The 27476-nt window shown below is 35.7% G+C and overlaps 1 protein-coding gene across 27 annotated transcripts in view; it reads left to right on the forward strand.

The window, feature by feature from the left end:
* RIMS1 (regulating synaptic membrane exocytosis 1) overlaps window positions 1–27476 on the forward strand; it is a 350587-nt gene that overhangs the window by 235554 nt on the left and 87557 nt on the right. For 12 of the 27 annotated variants that reach the window (XM_074895864.1, XM_074895875.1, XM_074895870.1 and 9 more), the window contains 5 exons: window positions 2991–3074; window positions 10895–10966; window positions 15105–15287; window positions 16625–16737; window positions 22281–22310. In XM_074895864.1, the coding sequence (XP_074751965.1) occupies window positions 2991–3074; window positions 10895–10966; window positions 15105–15287; window positions 16625–16737; window positions 22281–22310 (482 nt within the window). Of the gene's footprint in view, window positions 1–2990; window positions 3075–8488; window positions 8567–10894; window positions 10967–15104; window positions 15288–16624; window positions 16738–22280; window positions 22311–27476 lie in introns of all 27 variants that reach the window. The other 15 variants (XM_074895879.1, XM_074895889.1, XM_074895892.1 and 12 more) reach the window with 9 other exon arrangements.

Genomic DNA, 27476 nt, shown 5'->3' on the forward strand with positions numbered 1-27476 from the left:
TTTCATGGTGTTTCCTTTCCTCTCTTAATGGAATTGTAGATTTTATTTAAAAGTTTAGATTTTTAGTCCTCAAAATATAGACTTCTAGATGTGGTGTTGTACATTTTCTTCAACAGAATTATGAGTATACCCACCTATTGAAAATTATTTCTACTTCTTCCTCCCAAACGTTTGTCTCAGAGGGTATAAATTAGATTGTGATCAAGAGTTAAAATTTCCACTCAAGCTTTTTTTTAAAAGATTATATTGGCTGTGTGTAACTGATGGACAGTAGAGCCCTATTTTTGTCTGTCAATGATTTGTGGGGATTGCTTTTGATCCTTAAACTCTATACAATGTCATTCATGTCATTTGGAATAGTCAGAGTACTGGGTTTTAAGACGGTGCTTTGCCAGTAAAAGTAATTTTGCTGACCACATACACCAGCAGAAAAATACTTTCAGCAGTATGTATGAATTAGGGATATGTGGTGTTAGTTGCACTAAAACTAAAACAAAATAGTAGAAAAGACATTCATTTTCTCATGCTATAAACTTCATCATTTGAGCAAGGAAAGTCCTTATAATTTAACTGGCAAGATGACTTGCTCTGGCACAGGCCTGCCAAAGTCTTTTGGTAAATTGAATATTTTGGTACAGAACTTAATCCATCCTATATTTCTCTTTGGCACAGTATATACTAGGATACTTAAAAATATGCAGCCCCTACTAATACATTTATATAGTTGCACCATGCCTGCCTTTATTTTTTCTCTCTTTTTTCCCCTTTCCTATTTATTCCAAGCTGGGTTTTTTACAAAATTATTGTGTTGTTGAAGTTCTTGTGGTGCTCTGCAAGGCATATGTTAGTTTATAATATAATCATAAATATCATCTAATGCCATTGAAAATGTTTTTGCTGCTACTGCTTCCTTTAGTATGATTTTTTTATTGTCCTTTTCACCATGACTCAAAACTTCTGCTTTTTTTCGTTGTAAATAGGGTTCCTCTTCTTTAGAACAGAGAAATTTGTTTGCAACCCCAGCCCCCAGTCAGGAAAGCATATAAGCATGAGATTTAAGTGCGATATCTGTACTGGTTCCACGATGGTGTCTCATCATAATAACATCTTCCTCAGATTGATTTAAGATTGTAGCGAGCGATAGTTACTTTAGAATACCTAGAGTGGCTTTTATTTACCTTCTAAGTATCTTTGTTGCAAGCAATTTTATATATTAGTAGTTAGCACAAGAGCAGTTATACGGATTAGTACTGCCTGTCTGCTTTGGTCCTGAGAGGTTGGTTAGTGGGAATCTGAGGAAATGAAACTGAGGGGCACAGCCCAGGGATTAGTTCATGTAGAACAGGGGCAGCATAGCTGCAGAATGCAGCCCAGAATCTGTGTTCTGACGTACTTTGCTACAGCAGGAATCAGAAAAGATTTTCAGGGTGTTTATACTCAGCTGGTCACTACCACCTAAACAAGACACAAAGCTGAAGAGCTACCTGTTGCCTACTCACAAATAGATAAGGGGGAAGTTGGAGCTGTCACTCGATCCGTTTAAGACCTGTCCTGATTTCATGTTGATTTTTCTAATGGTTTTTAGTAAGTCTGAAATACTGGGTGTTTATATGGCATGCCTTTAAGAGTTATGTTGAATATCACCATTAACTTTTAAAATAATGTACAGAAAAAAGCTGTTTGCATTAGGTATGCAAGGTACTGTGTTTCCAGTTCTTTTCATCCATGTAAAGGAATAGGTTATTGCATGTTTGTCTGCGTTGTACTGTGGCTCATGGTCATTCAATATTCAGTGAAAGAAAGCATGTTCTCAAAGTTCATACTGCATGACCTAGCTAATTCTATCAAATGCTGTTTAATATTTGTAGTGGATATCAGCATATTAAGGGCTTTGACTGAGTGCATTGATGCATTAACATTTTCTTTAACTCTTGCTTTGGAGACCAAAAGAAACTACTTACTAACAACCTATTTGCTTTTGAAACTTCTGAAAGATTTACCTAACTGTTCAAGTGATGCTAATCTCCTTGAAATCTTTGTTATTTGCATGTTCCATAAACCAAACCCTTTTCCTTATTACATGGACTGGAAGGATGCCTCAGAAAGTGGAATATTAAACAGTTGTGCTGAATTTATATAAACATTTTGTTTTTTGTAAACTAATCAGTATATTTTGATTTTGTAAATTGTTATACATATACTTGTAGTAACATCCAACAAAATAAGCAACACCAGTCTGTGGTATTATTCTATATTAAATGAGCTTTTTTAAAAAAAAATCATGTAAGATACTAGTTTTCATTCACAATTCAGGTACTTTTTATTAAATTTAATTATACAACATAATCTGTTGGCGTGTACTGCAGGGATACAGAGAAATGAACAGAAGTGAAAGCTGGCTGCACATACTTTCAGTACTCTTGTAGATGGAAAAAAAATACTCCAGTACTCATACACTAATATGTGTATCTGAGTTGTAGCTAATTAATTTACCCTTAAATCTCTCATTGTATTCCAGAAAAGGGTCACTTCATGTCTTAGAATTTTTCTTGTAATTCATAGTCCTACATTTTTAATGAGAATGCATTTTTCATTGCAAAGAGCTATGATAGATGTGCTTAGCAAAACACGAGCCAGCAGGCAACAGAAAATGGACATCATATGGTCTGTGAAGAGGTCTTCAGGTTTTGAATTACAACTTTCTATGAGAATGATGATCTTTTAGATAGTCTAGCATTGGCAAATATTTTAAAATTTAATGGTACTTTATGTAAAAGATCTATGTCAGTCTAAATTCTGCATCTTTGTTTCTGCAGTAAGCAGCCATAAGAATAGTATACTAGGGAATTAGAAAACTGCTAGAAAAAATAATGAAATTACACACTTTCATTACTTTTTGGGGTATTTTTCCAGTCCCAAATCCCATATATTTAATTTTATCACAGACTAAATATCCTATTTTTTTCCTGTTTTATTGAACGGGCAAACAGGGGTAGATGGTCCCCCTCCCTAGAGAGGAGACGACCTACTAGTCCCAGGATTCATATCCAGCATGCATCTCCGGAGGATGACAGGTACTAGTCAACTCCTCCCAGTTGAAAAATGGCTTACTGCATCTTGCACTCTCAGAGGATTATAATGAAATTTAAAAAGTATGCTTAGAGAGAGACTTAAAACTTCCAGAAGCCCAAAATAAAACAGCAGCTCGGATATCATCTCTGCATTTTGTCGAACTGTTATAAAGCACCTACTAATTAATGTCTTTTCAAGTTTTCTGTTTGCCTGAATGGTCACAAGCCATGAAGTAAGATGTCTAATACAGCAGAACATCATCTGTGTTAATGTTCTTCAGTCTGTTTTTACCTGCTTATGTAAATGTTGGTGGTGTTTTCACTGCTGCTTTATAATATGATAAATATTTGTTGTAGAGCCTATTCTTGTCTAGGTGGGTTTTGTTTTGTTTTGTTTTTTTTCTGTTTTTAACAAACTGTTCCTAAAGGGGAAAAAAACCCACAAACTGATATGTTGGAAGTCTTGGAAACACTTGCTAGTTTATGTATGTAAAAATTGGCACTGTTCGTAAATTCTATCCAAGTCAGAATAGTCTCCATGGAGCAGGTTTTTGTAGCAAGGTAGGTTTTGGTTAAAAATACAGTGCTTTAAATAAATTTTTATTCTGAATACTTATTAATAGAAGCACCTTTGTTTTCATGAACTTTCTACTTAAATTAGCTTTGAGCAACTTTTAAAGTAGCAACTTTTCGGGGATTTTTTTCTGGATAGATCTGGTGCTTTTTTAAGCAGACATTATAGTTTCTATTGAGATGCAAATTCAAAATTTTTGCTTAAGTTTTTGTGTTACAGTGAATGACAGGATACGGGTGGTTCATGTAAACAATCCATACATGTATAAACTCTTACGAATTTGCTCTTAAAACTGTAAGACTGGTATATGGATAAAATTCATTTACTGTAGTGCTAGTGCTTATCTTCTGCTAGAGTCCGCCCACAGGACTTATATTTGTACTGTAAATAGTCTTGTTTGCTTGATACTGTATGGATTCTACTAGTACAAGTGGGAAGACTGTTAACTGTGTTTGGATATCATTTGAGTATGACAGCATTATGAATTATAAAATTATATTTGTGAAACATTATTTCAGAATTGTAAACCCTTACAGATACTGCATTTCTAGAAATTTTGCCAGCACATCCCTTTGATGGGACACCTATTAATAGTTTACAAATGTATTTTTTATCTTTTAGGCATTTTTAAATAATTCCACTTCCCATTTTTCAAGTCCATGGAAAGCCAGTCTTTGACTTCAGTAAATCACACTTGATGAAATCATTGGAAGTGATTAGAATTAAATCATAATCATATCACGTATCAGTGAAGTGAGGTTTTCATCTAACTACTGCCATTCTTAATGCAGAATTGTAAGCCTTTTGATGTCAGCTGAAGTTTTCTGGAGAGGAACTGAAATGATCTAATACCTTTTAGCAAACATATTACAGTGAAACATCTGTAGGATATACAATCTGTTACAGGAAAGATTTTGAGTCAGAGAAACAGCAGTCTAATTTTCTTAGTAAGATCAGTGCCTTCTTGTGCTTGGAAGTCTTGCAGGTATCTGGTCACCAAGTCCCAGTGATGCAGTCAGTGATGAACCTAGGAGTTTAGGCTAACCTCAATCCTGATGACTGGTTGCAGCCTCACAGTTCCAGGATCTTTCTCCCAGATTAATCAAAGTTCTGAGATCGTTGGGGTCTTTGCATTGCATGCCCAATACAAATTAATAGTCCACCTTGTCTGTAGAGAGTATCAGTGAAGGAATCAAAGGTGCTTTGCCTTTGTTCTCTATTCTTTGAGTTTACGTTCATTCTGATTATTTCCCATAGCTTTGTCAGTTGGCCAACACCACTCAGTTCTGTACTTTATAGGTTTTTTTAATGTGCTTGTATCAATTTGATAACTGATGCAGTGGGTGTCAGGGAATGAGTGTCTGATGGATCAGCAGGAGTAACTAACTAACTGGTTATCACCACTTTCAAATCCTATTTTCACAGATTAATTGACTTTGACAGATGTCATCTTACTCTTCATTTGAGCACATTTCAGATTTATCTTACAAAATTGACCCAGTCTGCATATAGGGTGCAATCAAGGAGATCTATTTCTGAATACATTTCTTAAACATGACATGCATTATTTCTAATTTTGATAATGTAAATTCAGTTTTTACAATATTGTTTTTATTGGTAATGATTCTTAACATAAATTTTAGTAAAGGTCTTGGCAGGATTGTAATTATGCTGGAATTCATTCACTTGCCATATCAGAAAAAGTGACTTATTGACGTACATTGACAAGATGAAGACATATGTTATATGTTATTTCAGTATTAAGAATTAACAAGTGCTTGGTTAGTATCATGCACTTCTTTAAGACATTTTAAAGAATAGGTTTTCATTTGAATTTGAGAGCTTCATTGCTGGGAGGTTTCTCATTTTTTATATTAGAAATTAGAACTAAAATGTTACCATGAAAGACTTTCTGGAAACGGGAGAACTGCAAAATTGTGAAATTATAAGTGATAAAAACAAGGAGAATGAAAGTTGAGCATTTAATGGTAGGTGGGAATTTTATTCAGACTGTTCTTTTGGAGATGTCTGCATAAAATTTCAGCATATAACCAAGACTGGATAAAATAAGACTTTAAAAAAATTAATTCTCATATACTTTCAATCAAGAGAAGTAGCTTTTGGTGGTAATCACAGAAACACAGAATCATTCAGGTTGGAAAAGACCCTTGGGATCATCGAGTCCAACCATCAGCCCTACTCTACGAAGTTCTCCCCTACACCATATCCCCCAACATCTCACCCAAACGACCCTTAAACACATCCAGGGATGGTGACTCCACCACCTCCCTGGGCAGCCTATTCCACTGTCTGACCACTCTTTCTGTGAAAAATTTTTTCCTAATGTCCACTCTGAACCTCCCCTGTTGCAGTTTAAAGCCGTTCCCTCTTGTCCTGTCACTTATCACCTGTGAGAAGAGACCAGCACCAACCTCTCTACAATGTCCTTTCAGGTAGTTGTAGAGAGTGATGAGGTCTCCCCTCAGCCTTCTACTTCTCAAATTGAACAGTCCCAGCTCCTTCAATCTCTCCTCGTAGGATCTGTTCTCCAGGCCCTTCACCAGATCCGTTGCCCTCCTCTGCACTCGCTCCAGCCCCTCGATATCTCTCTCGTATTGAGGTGCCCAAAACTGGACACAATACTCCAGGTGTGGCCTCACCAGTGCAGAGTACAGGGGGACTGTCACCTCCCTACTTCTGCTGGTCACACTATTTCTGATACAAGCCAGGATGCCGTTGGCTTTCTTGGCCACCTGGGCACACTGCTGGCTCATGTTCAGCTGCTTGTCAGTTAGAACCCCCAGATCCTTCTCTTCCAGACAGCTCTCCAGCCACACCTCCCCAAGCCTGTAGCCATGCAGGGGGTTGTTGTGGCCCAAGTGCAGGACCTGGCACTTGGCCTTGTCGAAGCTCATCCCGTTGATGTTGGCCCACTGATCCAATCTATCCAAGTCTCTCTGTAGAGACTCCCCATCCTCCTGCAGATCGACACTCCTGTTTAACTTGGTGTCATCTGTGAACTTACTGATGATGCACTCTATGTCCTTATCAAGATCAGCAATAAAGATGTTGAACAGAAATGGTCCCAACAACGAGCCCTGAGGAACACCACTTGTGACCGGCCACCAGCTGGATTTAGCTCCACTGACCACCACTCTCTGGGACCGTCCATCCAGCCAGGGCTTGACCCAGCAGACCGTTCCCTCATCCAGGCCATGAGCAGCCAGTTTTTCTACGAGAATTCTATGGGAAACTGTGTCGAATGCTTTTTGAAAATCCAGGTAGACAATATCCACAGCTTTTCCCTCATCCAGTGTGTGCATCTGTAAGAATGTTTGTCCAGGAGTCATCCTGAAGCCACCTGTACTTCTGGTACTTTCACAGAGAACTTGATGTGTGCTGTGCCAGACTGATTTGGCCTGGATGATTCTTTCTCCTCTTTCCAGAAACACTGTGTGACTTGATCAGGGAGGCAGTTTTGGAAGACATGCATTGAAGTGCTAGAAATGAGTGTGAGAAGCTAACAAGCCTTCAGAGTTGTGACCTCCCAGCTCACATACTATGTAGATCCAGCCTATTAGAGATCTTCAAGAGAAATCAGGAAGCATTGAACATGACATTCTTGATGGCTTTAAGGCTACATAAATGAACAAACTCACTGTGAACCACTGAGGTCTCTTGTTCAAGCCAGTAATAAATAATTTTAAATGTTAGTGAATTTTATAAGAATGTTATTTTATCACTTTAGAAATAGTCATTTTTAATTTTGACAGGAATATTATCATTTTGCTTACACTCAACAGTGATAAGTATTTTGAGGCACATGTGTCTTCGGAATGTGGCCTGTGAATAGCTTCTCTGTATATAAACTAATATATAGTGCTTGTTTATATACATACGAAGGCCTTACTGTCACTTTTTTGGTGTGACAGTTGGTAGATCTATTATGACCTTAAAGAGAAATTTTAGCATTTCCTCACCATAATGGAGGTATAGATGCAAATTTTTTACATACCATAGGTTATTAAGGGACAGCAAATTTGGCTGAGTTTTCTCATTAGAAGTAAAATTTGTTATTTGAAGAAAAATCTTACATTGATACACCTTATCAATAATTTTTTTTACCATATATTCCATAAAAAACTAATAATAAACCAACAAGCTAATATTTATGCCACATAAGCTGTGAACAAATTCTGATGTTCTTAAACAGCTTCAGCAGAAATGAAAGTAATATAGAAATTAAGAAATATTGTGAACTTTATTGATTTTTTTTTAAAAAGCTGAGAAATTTATTCTGTTTTGCTATTGAATTGTTAATTATTTCTGTAGGAGACTGACTGGCAACAGAATATGAAGTTTTAATCAAAATATATGAAATTATGAAGTTATGAAATTTACTTGCATTTCAGGAGAATTCCACAGTATAATGACAAAATACACATTTTTTTCAAATTCCCAAGGGAAGATTCTTGTTCTGTATAGGTTTATATATTGTTCTGATGAACAATACTGTAGATTAATTCTCAAGGATAATGGCAACTATTAAGCCACATTGTTGCCATTCAGCTTGCAGAGTACAATTAAAAATATTGTTGTGGCTTTCATTCTTTATTGCATCTTAGAATGTTAATATTATGTCTAAAAATTTTAACATTTCCTTTAAGTGTATGGATTAAATCAGAATGGAAAATGAGAAATACAGCCTTTCTCAGCAGACAGTGCTTTAATGCTTTTGGTTTATATATTTGACTGCATGTCTCCACCTTCACTGCATGTGACCATTTCTCTGTTTCTGCTCATTCTGTCCAAATTCACATCCATGTTTCCAAATTTTGTGAAGAACAAGGACGCTGGAGTCTTGCATTCCAAAACAGGACAGTGTAGACCACCTAAGTGCTAAACCTGGAGCAGCACAGAGGTATCCTTATTTACCTAAATCATAGTTCCAAGTAAATGAGGTACTGGTTATTCTTCTTATGCTCTCCATAATACTTTCAAATATTTAATTTTTTTCTCTTTTTATGTATAAGTACATATATGCATGTTGTTCACAGATAATATTTAGTCCTCTATAAAGTACATTTAAGAGGTAAATTTGAGTATGACATGAGCATTCTTATCACCAGCACACTCTTCATACATTATATATGGGCATAAAAGCATGCCTACCTGTAAATATGTACCTGCCAGTGCCCACAGTGTGCTCAAGCTGAGCCAGAACTGCGAGTGCCATAGTAGACTGTTGAACTATATGGAATTGTATACAGCATCATCTTAGCTAGAGGAAGAAAACAGAAGGGAAACTGTGATTTTAAATGTATTTCTAATGTGTGCTGTTTGCAGGGACAGCATAGAGAGCAGAGAAATAAGTATATTCAGCTCATTAGTGCTGTACATTACTTTGTCACTTTTCACAGGAAAGCCTGTCCTATGTCCTACTCTTAGCTTTTCCATCCTGCAAAGAGTAGTCACTATGTGCTTTTTTTCTCCACTGCACGTAATGTCACAGACTAAGCAAGTGACATAAGCAGTAAGAGAAAAATAAGCCCCATAACCAACCAAACAAAAAATGAAGATAATGACGTCATTGGAAGTTATAATGCTGCTGCGTTCAGTGGATCTAACCACATCTTTAAATACTTTGCTAACCTTTTGTTTTAAGTAAAGGTGCAGCATTTAATATGTATTTCCCTGTGTATCCACCTTGTATTTGTCCTGGTAGAGAAAAAATTAAAAAGCAATGAGAATATGCAATAAAAAAAAAAAAAAAAGTGGAGAAACAGTTTGAGGACAAAGGGGATTTTAAATTTTAATCTGAGATATTTTTTGGTAAGAAAATACATTCCTTTAAAACCCAGAAAGCATCAGGTAATGACCTCTGCTCATGCAAAAAGCATTTTGTATTTTACTGCAGTATTTTCTTTGTTGTGGAGCATACTGCGTCACAATATAATGCTCATCAAATAGTGCAGTGGGTACAAATCATGAAAATCCACTGTGATTATATTCGTTGTATATATATAATCTGGTGTTACAGCTGTTTAGGTATCTTCCAGTTCAGACACTGGATTGCTCTTTATAACCACAAAGGTTTAAAAGGGAAATACATGTGCTTTAATTATTATTTTATCTATTTGTTTTGCCTACAGTAATTCTTTTATAGCTTAATATATAACTGATTATATTGTTACAAGCTCATGTACATGTTTCTTGCACTGGTGTAAGGTGGAAGTTAGGATTTGTCAACATTTCTGGTCTATCAATGAATAATGATCACTCCCTGTTTTTGACTACTCCTGAAATACTGTATGTACTTTTTATTCTAAAAACCCAATATATATTAATGATTATCAGAGGTTTAAAATTGTAAATCCTAATTTGTAAATGATCACATTACTATGGATAGAAAAGAAAATTTTGTAACACACAAGACTTGCAGAGATTTTCGTAGTCTTGGGTCATAATGGTGAAACATGCTTTACTTTCATTCTTACCTTTATTGACTCATTACTGTTCCTTGTTCTTATTTACTATGAAGGTAAATGCTTAGACTGTCAGAGGTAGCTAGTGGCTTACTGTCCAAATGTCAGATGAATTCTGTAAAAGATTTATGTAGGAAAGGAGTGAAGGAATGAAATAAACTTCTAACACTTACTTATTTTGACTAGAAAAAAATAGAATTGTTTTAAACTGTTTCTAAAAAACTTCAACAAGTTTTAATACAATGAGATTTTTGAAAAGACAAGTTTTTATTAATATAGTGACAGCATTATTTAAATCTGATATGATACAGTATTTGTTTTGCTTTTGAAACAGATTTAAAAGCCATTTTTACAGTTTACATTTGAATAGTATTTTCTGGTCCTTTCTGCAACATTTTTCCCTGCTGTCTACTCTGCATTTGTTAGTCATGTTGTTAAGAAATGACTAGAAGGCCTATGAGGAAGCATTGTTTCGAATCAAATACGGACTGTGAAGTGTGATCTAGCTGCAGGTTCAGTCAGGGTTAATGTTCTCTCTCCTGTTTTGGTACTTCATAACTTTCACACCATCAGCCTCAAACAAACCTTAACGAGTGCAATGTGTCTTAAACCTTGAGTTCACCAGCCTGTACATGATGATAGTTGTCACTTTTCATCTGTCAACCATTTCTGTTATTACCTTTACAATACATTAATAAATAATCTTCACATTTCTGTATTCTTTTCTTCTTTGTTTATTTATTTTCTGACATGTCATTTCACAGGCAGTCCAGAAAAGTGGAAAGATATAGCAGCCAAAAACAAACTAGGAAGGGCTCCGCAACTGAAACAGAAAGGTAGGACTGCTGATCAATGAGTAAACATCTCTTATTATCAATCTGATTCCAGTTTTTGGAATATACCTCTAATACAACTTTTAAAGTAGAATATCTTTGTCCATACCAAATGCTACGTTGTTGTAATTTACCATATTAATTACTTTTTATCTATATTATTAGCACTGCTTTTTGTGTTGCATACATATGGAATTTTTACGGGATTTTCCATCATTGCACATAAACTCAATGGTAAAGACTAGCAGTCTATCCATTTTATGAGGCGAAGTCTGAGACTCACTGCCACTATCTTGATCTCTACAAGATGAAATTTGGAAATGCGTAGCATATTTCATTAGTGTGGGACTAAACCTTTTCTGTGCTTTACCACTGTTCTTTTTCCCAAAACCTCATCTAGTTTACAGTAACTTTAAGGATGAAAAAAATGTATTAACAGATCAATAATTCAAGATGACTCTGATCAAACTAATTTAACTTTATAGAATTTTCTACACATACTTTTATATTATAATCTATCATTACATAAAATTAATATAAACACAGAGATTTTAACCTTTGTATTCATTGAATTTTCCTGTACTCGTATTATCATTGTAACTTTTAGCTTTGATGCTACAGTACTATAGGATTATGTATTTAAATTCTTAAGAAAGAATGAAAAAAATAAATAGATATACTAAATCATAAGTACATCTAGTTAAGTTTTAAACCCTGTGTATTGGTTGAAATAAGAGCAGTGAGGAGGGGTAAGATCCTGCCTTTGTCAGAAACAGACTTACACTATTTTGATTAGCAGAGGAGAAATGTACATCTGTTTATATTGTGAGGGTTGAAAAAATTCCATGAACAAATCAGACACATTTTTATTTTCAATTCAAATGCACATTATGTAGCAAAACTTCAGAGCTTTTATTTTATTTTACTGGCTCATGTCCCAGATTGTTGTTTCTGATCCAAAAGCAATGGTTACATTTTTCTTGGGTTTGATGGTTCTGTTGTCACAACAGTCCAGTTACTTTTTCAACTTAGACCAGAGAAATTGCCTAAATGGTGGCTGGAATCATTGCTGTGTTTAAACCAGGTGTAGTTTTGCCATTGAGTTCACTAAAGCCATTTTTCCCCCATTTTTTTCTAACTTCTGAAGAGTAAGGGGAGCCTCTGGGTCTGAGGTCCAAGAGACTCAAAATTCTTGATAACCGTTCAGTGATGAACCCAGTGGAACAAGAGCATAGGGAAACATGAATTATATTTCTTCTTTTTATATCTCCATGACACATGGTGTAGGTTTCTCTTTCCACAAAATGATTCACTGCTATTAGATGTGAGACAGAAATGTCTAAATAAGTCTGAGTGCTGTAGTTTAGTATTTCATCATAGATATAATGTTGCACTAATGACAGAAAGTTTTGATAATAGGACATACAATTAATTTTTTTTTGTCAAATGGCAAATACAATTCAAGACTACTTCTTCCTCAGACATCTATTTCTGTTTTAGATCTGGTCTTTATTTTGCAATTTGCAGGTTTTGTCTACTATTAACTAAGCAGATTACTGGAATAAGATATCAGCATGCTGTCAGCTTCCCTATAAAGCCTTTCAACATGCTATGTAAGATTGAGTTCTGTATTACTGTGATAGCTTAGGGAATGTACATAAAAGGGAAAAAGCAAACCTTTTCAGGATAGTTTACAGAGCTGAACAGTTCTCTTAATTCAGTGAGATAAGCCTTCAAGATGGGAATGTGTAAACTCTTCTGAAGGAGTAAAACTGATTACATGAAAATCAAACATTTTCTGTGCTTGTATGAATGAGCAAAACTGTGGTAAAAATTGGTTCATCCCAGTGCTAAAAAATTTTCTTTCAGCCCTAACTGATCACTCCAGAAATACCAGAGTTGAGGTTACCTGTCATATATGTTATGATACATATGGTCTTTAACTGTACTTGCTATGTTTACATAGGACCCTGTGCCAGGGGTGCGCTGGATTGGCAATGCTCTTTTATTTTTCATTTTTCTTTATAGTTCCGAAGTGGCAGGATATTTTACTTAGCACATGCCACTGAGGCATCAGTCTCAGAAGAAAGGAATTGAGTTTTCTTGTGTGCAGGCAGAGTTGGAACCTGTAGGATTCCCTGTAGACCACTGCCAATTGAATTACAGGTTTGCTGCTTGCAGCATTACTTTCCTCTGTGAAGAACCAGTAGATGAGATACACACATATGTGCTCATTGCAGTCTCACTGCTCACCAGGTATCATTTCTCTCCCAAATTCCTCTCCTCTCGTCTCCATAGTTCTTATCTCACTTCTGTCTCGTTTCCTCAGTCATACACTAGTTTTTGTCTCCCATGTTTGTTCTTTTTTGTCTCATTCTCCTGATCAGCAATTTGCAGACTTCTTCCTTTCAGCAACTGATCTTTCTCCTAAGCCAACCGGTCTTTAACTACATTTCAGTTTTTCTCCAGTTCCCTTTTAGCTCTGTTTTCATTTGCACCCTAAGTAGCATATTTGTCTCGATGTAATACCCCAGATAATGCAAGTCTTAAGCCTGATTTGTCTTCATTTTAGTTAAGCAGATCCTCTATCTTTCTCTCATGGAAGGGAACAGTTCTGTAAAAAGGGTATTACTGAAAGAGCAGGAGGTAAGTTTCTGAATCTCAGGTAAAGTGTCTGTTCTGTAATGTCAGGGCAGACTCTCCTAGTGCTTCACTGGGCTCTCAAGATAAATTCCAGGATATTTAGCCCCTAAAATGAGAAAAATCAGAACTGAGAACATGATGAGTTTATTTAATTGGAGCATTCATTCATAGTATAAGCAAGCAAGCACTTTCTGGCAGAGTGGGATCTATATTTACCTTACGGGTTATGTTTTAAACATCTGATAAAACAGATGCTTAAAAGCTTGTTAAATGCAATAGTTGGCATGAATTATTTTTATAGTCAGCATTGAGAAGCAGGCATTTTCAGAACTCAGCTCATCTTCATTATCATAAGCATCTTTTAAAATCAGGGGAATCAGTCTCTGCAAGAATGTTATGGTTATCACCAGGGCAGGCCAGGAGTTAAGCTAAAGCGTTAGGGGAGAATATAGCAAGGGCAACAGAATCCTGGGTTTGTTGCATTGTGGCTGGACTTCTACAGAAACTGTTACTGATGAAATGGCTTTGAAACAAAACCTGTTTGTTATCCTGGATAGGCATCTGCATATTATCTCATACATACTTTTTTTTAGGATGACTTTACAGTGTATGATAGTCATATAGTCCCTTGGTTACTTTGACTGTATCTTGTGGGAAAGTTGTGCTGGGTGTGTGAAGGGAGACTTCATAAGTCTGAAGAAATAAAAAGAAAAAAACAAACACAATGAAAGGATGTCGCAGGAAATTGAAATTTCTGAGATAACAGCAGAATGCTGCACTGTTGGGAAACCAAGGAAGAGTAAAAAGGCACACTTAGAATACTTTGTCACTCTCCGAACTTGAAAAGTTTCAGGTTATCTTACACTTGCAGTGTATGCAATTATTAAACTAATAATAATTATGCTTTATTATACTAACATGTTTGATCATTTTACTGCATATTTTAACTTTATTTTCATTAGAGTTCCTTCAGAACTGTATTTCTGGTATTACAGCTGAAAGATAGTTAAAAAGAGTCCTTATTTCAAACTCCTAAGGAAACTAAGAGAATTATGTATGTACTTACCATGTTGTCCTTTTTTAGGACACTAATTGAAATCCAGTTAATATTTTTAATAAAGATAAAAGGTATGTTTTGGAAACAGAAATGATTTGTGGTAAAATCAGGTATTCATAGCCTACCCCATGCTAGTACTTATATGTGTTTTAGCTTATGTTTGCTGTGTTTAAGCTGCAGCTAGCGTTTTTGGCCAACTGTCCTCTCTATGCAGTGCAGTTCAACAGTTCCACAATTAGGGTCATGTGTATCTGCAGTGGTGAGTGTTCTGTAGTTCATCATTTTGAAAATGGATTTGCATTCAGAATTAATAACTCTGATCTGAAATGTCAACCCTGGTCCTGCAGCCACGATTTGCAATGTTCTTTGATGGAGGGGGGCATGGGAAGGTGTGCCTGGAGCTAACAACTGAACAGTTTCTTTTTGGCCCTGATGTTTTAGGGGTCTGCTACCATGTCTTTCTAGAAGGGGACTTCCAACCCCACGAACAACTGAACAGCCAGTCATTAGGGGAAAACATCACGCTCGCTCAAGGTCGAGTGAGCACTCTAGTATCAGACCCTTATGCTCTGTACATCACCTAGCGCCCGGAGGGTCGGCGCCACCTTCTCCACTTCTGACAAGGTTGCTACTATGTGTACAGCACAGCTTTCATGTTTTGCCTTCCAGGTGTCAGTGTGGTGTTGTACTTCCCTGAGCATACATGGTGCATTCACTCATTCTGGCACTGTAGATTATCCTCTCTTCATGGTATTTACACTTCTTCCATATCCTTTATGCCACCTATCTTCACCATCCAGATGGTACTTCTTGCTGTTGAATTTAACTAGTTATGCAATGTAAGAGTACTAAATTAGCTGTGTTTTGTCCTTCCATTGTTGTGTTTTGTTCTGTATCCATATGAAAGTTATTGAAGTATTTTTCTTAAACACTGCGCAGGAAATCATGTGCTGTTCACACAGCTAACTCTGATCTTACAGGCTAAGAAAGTCAGTTGATCTATGTAGTGTGAAAGCCAACAGTATTTTAAACTTGCACAAATGTGTTACTTAGGTTGCAAGTAGATAATTTGCAATTTTTAGTGTAGTAGATAAACAGTGCTTATCCACTATAGTGAGTGTGATATTGCTGTAACTGGCAAAGCCATTTAATAGTAAGCTCTCTTTCTCAGTGGTCCGCTTCTTCTCATCTTTGTTTTACTTAGTTGAACTTTCTCCCTAGTTATTAGAGGTGGCCCTACTTATTTTAAATGCTAACTTACCAGAGTTCCAAAGCTGTTGGATGTATTACACTAGGATGCTGTATGTATATATGAGAAATCAAGTAGCTAAGGTGCTCTGAAATAGTGCTAGCTGGAGTTCAGACAAAGGGATTTAGGATATTTACTTAGGTGGGACTATTAAAAATCTTGTACATTCTTAGCACACACTCACACACGGCACCCCTCCAATACCAAGTTAAAGGTCTTATTCCTTCTCTGAGTTCAGGGAAAAACAACACATTATCCCATGGGAATAGATACCTGCTGTCGATTTCTCTGTGGCCTTGTGCAATTACTGCATCAGCACAAAGGGAATACAAAAGTTAATAAAATACAGAGGGAGCATTTTGTATTGCCCTTGTACCAGTGCAGGAGAACATATATAAATAGTGAGTCATAATCATAAGTTGTTCTTAGAAAACTGCTTTTCATTCAGTGGTTTTTGACTAATACTTTATGAAAAAAAACCCCAACAAAACAAAGGAAAATATTTGCCCTTAATTGAAGGTAGTTAGAGAAAATGTGAGGCCTTGTAAGTTAACTAGGTATCTAGACCTGAGTATGCGCATACGACACACATGAAATGCAAGCTTCTTCAAACCCATGTTCAGTATATGCAACTTAATATTTGTTTAAAATTCAGAATATAAAAGTTCTCTTCATTTCGGTTATTTTACTCTTATCTTAATTTCATTTGCAGAATACATCAACAAGGAAGTCCGACACAGTCTCCTCCTGCAGACACATCCTTCAGCAGTCGCAGGGGAAGACAGCTACCACAAGTTCCAGTAAGAAGTGGCAGTATAGAGCAAGGTATCAAATAATGAGCTTATGATAGCTCAAACTCTTTGATTTTTTACCTTTCTTTACTTAAAGTCTACTTTCATAATATGTGTTCAGTGCTATAATTCTACCAATAAAGCAATAGAAGAGAATGAAAGTATATTTGTAGCCTGGGAAATCCTGTGGAGTTTGACTGATGGACTATTTCACATGATTTAATTGCCTTAATATTCTAGTACCCTTTTATGTTTGTCTACTTTAAAATTTCTAGTAGTTGTGGTAATTTCCAACACATATCTAGTTTGTCTTCAGCTAAAGAATTCAGGAGCAAAGGTTTTGACAATATTTTGACAGTCTTACTAATTTCTTATTTTGTGGTTTGTATTAATTGTTGTGCATTATTAACATAGATTAATAATAAATATCACAAATCTGGTTTTCTTCTGGAGTTCATAGTTCAGTGAGTAAAGAATGAAAATAATCACCATGGGAAATGTGAAAGCACAGGTCATCAGCTCTTTCTTTCTTAGGAATAAACTGATCAGGCAAAGAGTGCTTCTTTTTCTGGAAAAGACCATATAGACCTAATGGTTGTGGAAGTTGTTTTTTACATACAAATATCAAATAAGTATGAATACCGCTGTTTCCTTTTCTAGCAACATACTGCACACAGAGTGTATGTTATTATGGTAAAATGTAATAGTATAATGGATAATATTTGAACATTCAGGTTTTCTTCTGTGTTTAAAAAAACTATTTTCTCATTGACTACATGCAACAACTGAGATTCCCATGTACCGCAAGGTTTTCTTCTACATGGAAATTAAAGAAATGCTTCTAATGGTGAAATATTGTAGTGCTTTATAGAACTGTTGTCAAACCGCTCTCTTGAATAGATAATGTTGCTGACTATAACCGTCTTATCATGATGGATTACCATAGGGGTTTTTTGCGTGATGGTTTACATTAACATGCAATCAGCTTACATTAATATTATGACTTTGAGCTGTGATGGCATACTACACTGTCAATTAACACATATAAAAATGTATTCTTGTTTTATACATATGTTTATTCTGATGATTAATATACTAATACAAGTGGGTTTTATTAATTTTAAACTTTATATTTGAGTCCTCATTTTGTTTTGTAGTGAATCTAGGACTGTCTGGATTATAAACCAGTTACAAACTACATTTAGAGCTTTGATTTCTGTGTATTAGTAAGTTGAGAGCTTTTTAGGGAAATGTAATAAGTAATAAATTTCAAATTTCTTTCATGTTTCTTCTGTAATTCAGAACTTGGTACAATATATACTGATGAATCAGCTTCTAATTTAATTTTAAGTTGGCTTTCCTTTGGATATTCATCTATCATCGTTCTGCTGTTCTTGATAACTGGTGTGTTGAGAATAAAATACTAGTTTATATTTTGTTAAAGACATTGAAAATGAATGTAGAACTTGTCATGAAAATGTATACAGAAGAGGAAAGAAAAAATGAAAGTTGAGCAGAAAGCTAAGGCTACTCTAGGTTTAGGAAGTTGATACCATGAACACCTGTAAACTAATGCTGTTTCACTGAACTCTTAGTTACACTTGTGGTTGATATGCTTGCGTCTTATGTGTAAAATGTACAAGTAGGATGTGACATACTGTTTACTTTGTTGTTACATATCATACTACCTGTGTCAATGTGGGTGTATTACGGCATACAGAGTTGAAGGCTGAAGAGATTTTCTTCTCTACGTAGTACTTCTGTTTTGTCAAAGTGACTGACTTTCCTTTTGAAGGGGAGGTTTTCTGATTTTACCCATGTTTAATACTTTGTTCAAGCTGAGTATATATTTGCAGAGAAGTGCTAAACTGAATAGATTTTATAAAATATTTTTAAATGGCTTTGTCAATATCTTCTGAAATAAATATGATAGTACATATAAACTTTATACTAATGTAAGAAATTAAATTCAGTGAGGCTATTTGCTCTGATTTACAGTATCAAATTTTAATATCAGTTTCACCTCTTTAATTCCTGTCAAATGAGTATCAGGGTCAGATGGAGTGACCAGAAGTGATGTGACTCTAAGGTAGGATTGAATCCAAAGCATATTGAGGTCTGTGAAAGATTTCCATTAACTGTACTTGGAACTGAATTGTGTCCTTAGTGATTTAAATTCAGTCACTGTGGATATAGACAATGTCAAATCTAGTGCCATATACAAATGCATTTTCTTCATTTATAAATAAAGCTACTTTTTGGTGGTCAGAATTGACATCCTGTGTTTCAAGCAAATCCTGTATGATACACCATAAGGTATCGTTTTTATAGTAAAGTACTTCTTTACGCTCAATACAGATTCTGTTATGTCAGAAGGGTTGAATACACAACTAAAAAGATACATCTGTGAATCTATGTCTGTTTTACAAATCACAGTGATTGCTGTAAAACAACTGAATGTCTGTATATTAAGAATGGGCATTTTGTTTGCTCTTTGCATATTCAGGAGGCATAGAAGAATCCAGTAAAGTAATTTTGATACTCTTTAAAGCTCTCATTATGGAAAAAATGAGTGTTAATGAAGGAGGAAGAGACTGGTAGTGGTTTTCATCTTGAGAAACAGAGTGATATTTTAACTCTTAATCTTTAATTTTTAGCTCTCAATTGTAAATTATCATATCCATGCTAATAAGGCTTCTTCTAGGACTGACTTTGCATCTTGAACATTTTGTCATTGTCAAGTTTAGAACTAAAAATGCAGTTGTTGCCCTATCTCTGCCAGATGATGTTGTCTTAGTTACTGCTTGTGTGGGCAGTTTGAGAATCATAAAAAGTTAGCCTGTGAGAAAATAAAGTAGTTTTAAAAGGTCCTTATTAGTAGACACACTTTATTAAAAGAAAATCTCATAGAAGTAATTCTTACAATGGCCGAAGTAGTGGTCCCTATTCCATTACAGAATTGGTGTTGGTACTACTGATCAGGAAGAGAGAAAAAAAATATGAAATGTAGAGAGAAAAGTCCCATTTAAGGTCTAAAACCTCCAGCCAGCATAATCTTGCACACTAGTAAATTTTAAAAAATGACTTCTTGGTGATTATGTTCTAAAGGGGATAGCAGCTTTGCCTAGTTTTGGAGTCGGGGAAGGAGGTAGTTATTTTCACTTGGAACAGTTCTAACTAGATATTTTTAGCAACTCCAATACACACTGATGTTTTAAAGTGGTGACAGTTAAGATTGTAGGCTTCTGTAATTTTAAGGCAATGTGATCTTTATGTTAATCCTAGTGATATTCAGGAAAGACGTGGCTGTATCTCATTCCTTTGCAACCCTGTCAGCAATATTTCCTAGAGTGGAAGACACACAGAAATGTTATTGCACTTAAAGGTCTTGAGATGCTTGAATATTGAAAGTTAGTTTGGTACAAGTGTGTGTGTGTGTGTGTGTGTGTGTGTGTGTGTGTGTTTTCAAAAAGTCATGATTTGGTAGTCATTACCCCAACTTTCACTACTTAAGCGATTTTTATTTTTTTGTTTTAACTGATAATGTTATAAAAGGACCTAATAATATGAAGATATTTTGGCTCAGTGACTAAAGCAGTGAAATTCTAAGCCATGGTAAGGACAACAGTGTGTTCTCAGTATGTCATCCTGTGCTGAGCTGTAAGAGATTTACATTGGTGGGATTTTTATTTGCATCATGTTTGGGTGGAACTATGCAAATCATTAAGAGGGGCGGGGATTCTGCATTGACTTTGTTTTTCAGGTGTTTCTATAACAACTTTGTTATGTAGTTGCATGGTTTTTAAATGATATCTTTGTATAAAGTATATTTCTGTGATCTTTACCGAGCCCGTCCTCTATCATTGCAACTATCAAATATCACAGGAATTCTTGCTTCAATAGGATTTGTGGGTGGATCTCTACACTCCTGTGTAATGGTTAATCATTGTATTGATCAAGGAAGTAAATAAAGCCTGAAGATCTGTAGCATTTTTCTACACTCCTTTGTAGCTGCAGGAGATAATATTAGGGATAATACTATGAAATCTAGCAAGCAAATAAGAAAAAACATATTATGTAAAATTGAAATTTGTGAATGTGCAATGGTGGTTTGTAGTATAGTAACGATCTTTAAGAGCTAATTCATGCAAAACAGGTCTTTCTCCCTGTATCTGCTTCTATTTGGCTCTTCACAGCACAATTTCTTTCTCATAGCTTCAACAATGTGGTTTCATGTTTCAGAAGTCCTATAATGAGAGTAAGGTTTGTGATAATCAGCAGTATATTTTCATGTAAAGAACACCTGTAAATGTAACTGAACTAGTGTTGTTGTGTGTGTTTCCAGTGGCATCTGTTTACAGCAGGAGGCTTTGTGCAGTCACCTTTAGAAAAGCAAAATTGTGGCCAGCATTAAGTATTGCTGTACATTAGTTCATGTTAGAAAAAGCTGCATAAGCTTTGTACATAGCTTGTATGCAGGGTGAAGTGTATGCGTGCGTGCATGTGTGCTGGCTGTTTCATGAGGGAAAGTTACATTGAAGACTCTACTGGTACTGAATGGAGATTACTTGTATAAAGTTAATGTGTGTAATACATGTACAAGTCTTTAATGGTAGTCACATCATAGAGGAATGAAGTGTTCTGATGTCCAGTGTTTCCTTTTAACAGATAAGAATCAGAATTTTGTACGGAAAATCAATCTTTTGTCAAAGAATACACTTGAGTTGCAAATATCTTTTTCTATTTAACCAACTTAAGATCCTAAAAAAAATTAATAGCTAGTGAAAAAGTTCTGTGTATATGTACTTGATCACTGAAATGTCATTGCAGTGAGAATATGGCTTGAGTAATTGTAAAAGATCAAACCCTTTCAGTTAAAACCCTTTTTCAGATCCGTCAGTGTAAAACTTGAGTGGCAGAAGAAAAAGAATAATTCGTCACAATTTTAGATTTTAGTCTTTTAGAGTTGGTTGTTTTGTCTTCATATTTCTGGTTTTATTTTAAAATTATTAGGTGGCACTGCATATTTTGAGGCAGCTTGTGGAGTCTTTACTCACACTGGAGAGTATTTTTTCTCAGCATTGCTAACTCTTGCAAATGAGTTCAAGCCCTATAATCTTTTGTTTTCCTTAAAGACCAATTTTCAATAGTCCAGTGGTTATTGACTATTATAGATTTCAGTTAATAGAAAACATATTTGTAACACTAATTATTGCAGAAAAGGCTTCATAAAACAGGGCAACGCGGTTCAGGAGTGAGAGGGATACTTAAAGCAATTTTAAGATTTTTATGTCATTCATAAATTTGGGTATGACAATACTGCTCGAGCGGAATGCTTAATGAGTCCACAATCTGGTTCTCAGTAACTTCATTGTTCCTGTTAATTTTAAAGAAAAAGTCATAGGCTTTATTATTTGTCATGGTTTATCATTTTAATTTTTGACATTACTTTTACATATGCTGGAGTACTGCCTACTGTACATGCCATTGTCACATGTAACACATTTCTTTATCTAACTTTAAATTTGCTGATTTCTTTTTCTGTTTCCATCATTCCGTGCATTTAATTCATTGAAGAGCAAGAGACTTTTAACTCTTCCACAAAAGGTAAATATTTATGTAATTTTTTATAAATGTTTGGCAACTGTTTATACTGGCTTTTCCCTCAACATATTCCATGTCAGTATACAGTATTTAGTTAACAGTGTTTAACAAGGAATAAGGTTGTTTCTCAAAAATCTATATGCTGTCTCTCTGATGCCCCTCTTTAGAATCTGAACATGGTTTCTCTTGTGATTCCTAGTTTTCCTATTGAAACGCAATATACTGGATTTAACAGGAGTAGTCATGGTATTTTGCATGGCTCAGAAGCTGCTCACCTGAGTTAAAATTAACAGAAAGACTAAGATTTTACCTAAGATCTTGAGCTCTGCACAGCGCCTGTTTGCAATGATGCAGCCATAGCTCTTGGTATCTGTGAAGGATGTTTCATTGGTCTGGGTTTAGGCATAGTTGAAGGTCATGATGGCCAGAAACTGTCCTTCGTATGCAGAGACATTCTGAAGAATGAGCTGTGTTTTATTTGCATGACAAGACCATGACACTCAGAAAGATAATCATGTTATAGGGCAGGTTTCTAGGGGCAAACATACCGTGCTTATGTCCTATGAATTCTCCATGTCTGTGCTGATACCAGTGAATCAGTGAGCTCAAACAACAGGTATCTAAGGCTGTCCCACAAAGTGAAAAGTGTAATCTGTCATGTCCCTACTGAGGCAATGTTGCAGAGAAGTCCTGGTTTTTTTTAATTTTTGCTGAAAGTAGAAGTTATCTCAAAATCAGAATGAAGGTTGGAGAGAAAAAATTTTAAAAATTAATCCCATTTAATATTAACAGCAAAATACTATGCTGTGTAAACATTAATAGCACAAATTAACCTTTTCTGACCTTTAGTCCTGAGTCCTGCAGATCTTGGGAAATTCTGGTCTGATTACAGGCTTTGGTGGGTCAAAGCCAAACTGCAAATTGAACTTGAATCAGAGTTTCTCCTACAACTTTTTTTGCTTTCTGAAAGGGTGAATCTCACTGACACATTCATACTTGCTTAGGTAAAAATACAGCAGCTGTTCCACTAGCTACAAAGTCCAACACCCACTCCAGTACTCAGGAGAATGCTTTCATGATATTGTTAAAAAAGAGATGAAAAATAAATTATATTTAACTTAGGTATTATCAATTGCAGGTTATTTTGCAGTGTTAAGAATTTGCCATGAAATGTCTTAAGAAAGTGCTAAGAATCATTGATCTTACAAATTATTTCTGGCATTTTTTGCTTTCTTCAGTATTTATATTTCTCTCAAAAAGAACAATACGAGTCAGTCATGCCAGTTTGTTGTTTATGTCACAAACCTTCCCCTGTGATTTGGACTGCAGTGGATATTTCTTTGTTTAAAACAGTTGACTTGATGCAGACAAACTAGACCATGAGTGTAACAGGTTTGTAGAAGGGTTTGTTTCCACAAGATTTGGATGGATCTGACCCAAGATTTGGGAGTGTGTAGAAGGTGGTGGGGTATTTGCATGCACAGATTCCTCTGGCTCAAGAGAGTTGAATGCAGATGCAACCCAGAGACAGAAAAGAGCTGGACAAAAGAAGAGGAGCAGGAAGAAGTGGGGTGCTGGCAGTTCTGAGGGTACCATGAATAACTTAAGTTGAGCTGACTTACACTAGCAGTCCATTGTCATTTCTGACTTTCCACTGAGCAGAATAAGGTACAAAAAGAATAGACAGTAGGTGAATGAGAGATGAGGATGGGAATGTTAAAGGATATTATGTGGGAAGAGACATAGGTATGAAGGAAAGTATGTACAACAGATGTGAACAGCACTGGCCAGATAAATCTGCAACAAAAACCCCAAGCATCTGTTCCACTAAATCAGTGGTAAGGGTTGTGCTGAAGTCTTAAACAGATTAGGAAAATGCTGACTTGGATTGCAGCCAAAACTAGTGGTTTACTTTTTTCAAATTTTAAGAATCATGTTTGTTTTCTTGTTGTTTTCTTTTAAATAGAAGCTTATATTTGGATCATTCTCGAAACTTTGAGGAAGAGCCATTGTATCAGCCAGTTCAGAGTTTTATATTGGCTTGTCTTCCTTCTGAAGTGAGTTATTAAACTCAAGATGGGCACCGTGTCTCTGTGTGTACTGGGATATCCAAGGTCATTTCCCAGACTGGCAGTCTGAGTATGTCCTTTAGTCATGCCTCCGTGCTGATTTGGGAGGAGGTCCAGAGTGGTGTCAGCTCCCACAGAAAGGAAACCCATGCACACAAGCTTAAAGGAGCCACAGCACAACCTAGTCAGGTGCAGGGACCAGGGCTGCAGAGCAGGCTTCAGAGCCCATCTCCCTCACTATCTGTATGTTGCTGATAAGTACTTTTTGAACTCATATATGCAGAAAGTGGTAACTAGTTCTTTATCTTAGCAGCAACTGGATTTTTCAGTGTTACTAACCTTGTATTTCAAAACATTAATCTCTTCATAATTTCAAAATTTCTCGTGTTCTCTAAATTTCATGGTAGAGTTTGTTGTGGATTTTTAAAGTCATGAAACCTAACACAGGGATACTTTGTGTGTGCATATTGCAAAACTTATCCTGAAGACTGACAGAAATAACCTGGAGATTCTCTGTATCATTTCTGAAACACTTCATCCTGGTCCAACATCAGTGTGAATTCTCTCTGCTGTGCTGCACAGTCACCTCTCCAGTGAATGCTCCCTCCCTCTTTGCTTCCCTTGCCCACTCCACTAGTTTCTTCTTCATCTTCCACTTTGCACTTCTTCAAACCAGATATACTGTTTTTTTTCCCACTGATTCCCATCCACATTGCATCTACATAGCATGGACAAATGATTCTCCTGTCTTTTGCTGTGTAGAAACGCTAAGTGTACATGCCTCTAGACTGCATTATAGCTGTAGCTGTTTGTCATTGTTCAACCTTTCTTCTTAGTATGAAGAGTGAGAGTGAAGAATAGGTCAGATGTCTATTGGCTTCTAGGATAAGTGCAGTTCCCTGTTGCCCTGCCAGAACCTGCTCTTTGTGCCCCAGAAACACTGTTCCTATAAAATATTTTTTATGAACAAAAATTTTCATCTCAACTTACTTTTCAGTATCTTCCTTGTGTAAGCAAATCTTTCTGTCATTTTTAGGCTTCTAGAATTCTTCCCTTAAAGTTTGCATCATAAAGGATGTATATCTGCTGGTAAGGGTGACGGGTATCTGAAATCTTGATGCCAATTTCTTCTTGTTACATAGTATGCTCCAAAATTTCATAGTGCAGGTAAAACTTGGAGGATTTCCAAATTTTACCTGCCTTTTCCAAATGTTTAGAAACATTTTCCAAACATTTGCCTACACCTGCTTTCTGTCTTGACTGTCTTTAGTACAAACTAGAAGTGCCTCAAGAACAAATTCTGTGTTTGTTGCCAGTGTCACCATTACAAAATATATATGTATACCCAGTGCTAATACATCCATAGGTTTTCTGTGGTCTAGAAAAAAACCAATATGGTTTCTCAATTTTAATCACAGAGACCAGGTAACGTCACCAGTCATTCTGGCATTAAGCCCATACTTGGGTTTGAGCAAGAATATCCTTTTAGAAAGGTATTTTCACTTAATGACTGCAAGTGATGGAAAACTGTTCCTGTGCCACTTGACTTTTTAAACATGTCTTATTACTTATCTGACTTTAGCTAACTTCATAGCTAGTGGGTGTTGCTATGCCTGTATCTGCTAAATTGAAGAGAGCCTTCTGTTGTTAGAAGTCTTTCCACATGTAAATAATTATGGACCCCAATGAAGCCACATATCTTCTTTCTTTTTAATAATTCCCTGAATCTGTTACTGCAAGGTCATGTCCTGGACTTTGTATAATTCTCATTACCTCTCTCTGCATCTTTTTCACCAACAGTATGCTTGAAATGATAGTCTTCCTACAATGTCAGAATCCATTGACCTTAGATAAATTATCTTCCAGTTTTCATGTTTATTTCTGATGTCCTAAAACTCTGGATCTCTGTATGGCATTTAAGAATTTGTTGTTCTTTTTGTAAGCATAAAGGTTTATTTTCATATGCCTTGCCAAAATTTACCTTCTCCTTTCTTGTTTTATTATCTTCTAGATAGCAACAGGTCTCCAGATATTTTGCTGGAGGCACATGTGTAGCATGTACAGCAGTTCAATTTTGGGTATAAGATGGTTTTCCTTGGAATTTGATGATGGTCATACTGCTACACAGGAAGTAATTTCAGTGCTTAAACAATTTTAATCCTTTTTCAAATGTAAGAGTGGTTTCTTTTTAGATGTTATTTATGGACAAGATTCATGGCTTTCCAAAGTCTACAGAATGTAAAGACTCTTTGATGGTTGCTGTGATGTGAAAGAGGTGGATACCTAATCAGTTAAGATCAGGAATTAAAAACTAGAGCTAGAAAGGCAGCTATGACAATTTTGCTGTTCCTTGCGAGTTTAGTATTGCTGCCTGTGGTACAATCCTTATTTAACATAAATATATGAGCCCACATATGTTTCATACATTATGGTGTCAGCTTAATAGACACATGTTTATAGCATCATGCCATTTAAGAAATTTTGCAAATAATATAGAGTTTAGTCCCCCTTTCAAACCTTAAATAGGGGACTTCAAATCTTAAAATTCTGTCAGTGTCTTTTGTACTGGTCACTGCTGTTAGTGAAGCTTTTGTAGCTGTTAACTGATTTTCATAGGACTGGTCTGTTGATACCGGCACAGGCTGAATTTATTTTAATGTCACATTGGAGCATTGTTATTTTCACATTCTGTGGATAACAGAAATAAGCCATATCATATATATGTCTATCTACTAAAGTATTAAAAAACCCGAAGAGACACAACTTTATTTGCCCTACTTTATTTGATATGTTGAGATAGTATATTACTTATGGTTCTGTTATTCTGTACATAATTGTAAAGGTAACATATATTTTGAACAGTTAGGATTTGAATTCTAGACAGGCTTAACTTCTTTATCAAAGACAGACAGGTGTTGAAATGTGCCCATACTATTTTTCTGAGGATAGAAATAAAGATGAGGACTGTCAACTAATTAATGCCATCAGCTGTAACTCTATGAGCCTTGCCATAGTGCTGACATATTAAAAGGAGTATAACTAGTACATAAATTCTTAATAAACAGATAATGTCTTAGAAAAGTTAAGAAATTGCTGTCTC

This window comes from Athene noctua, chromosome 1, assembly GCF_965140245.1.
Source record: "Athene noctua chromosome 1, bAthNoc1.hap1.1, whole genome shotgun sequence".
Lineage (NCBI taxonomy): Eukaryota > Metazoa > Chordata > Aves > Strigiformes > Strigidae > Athene > Athene noctua.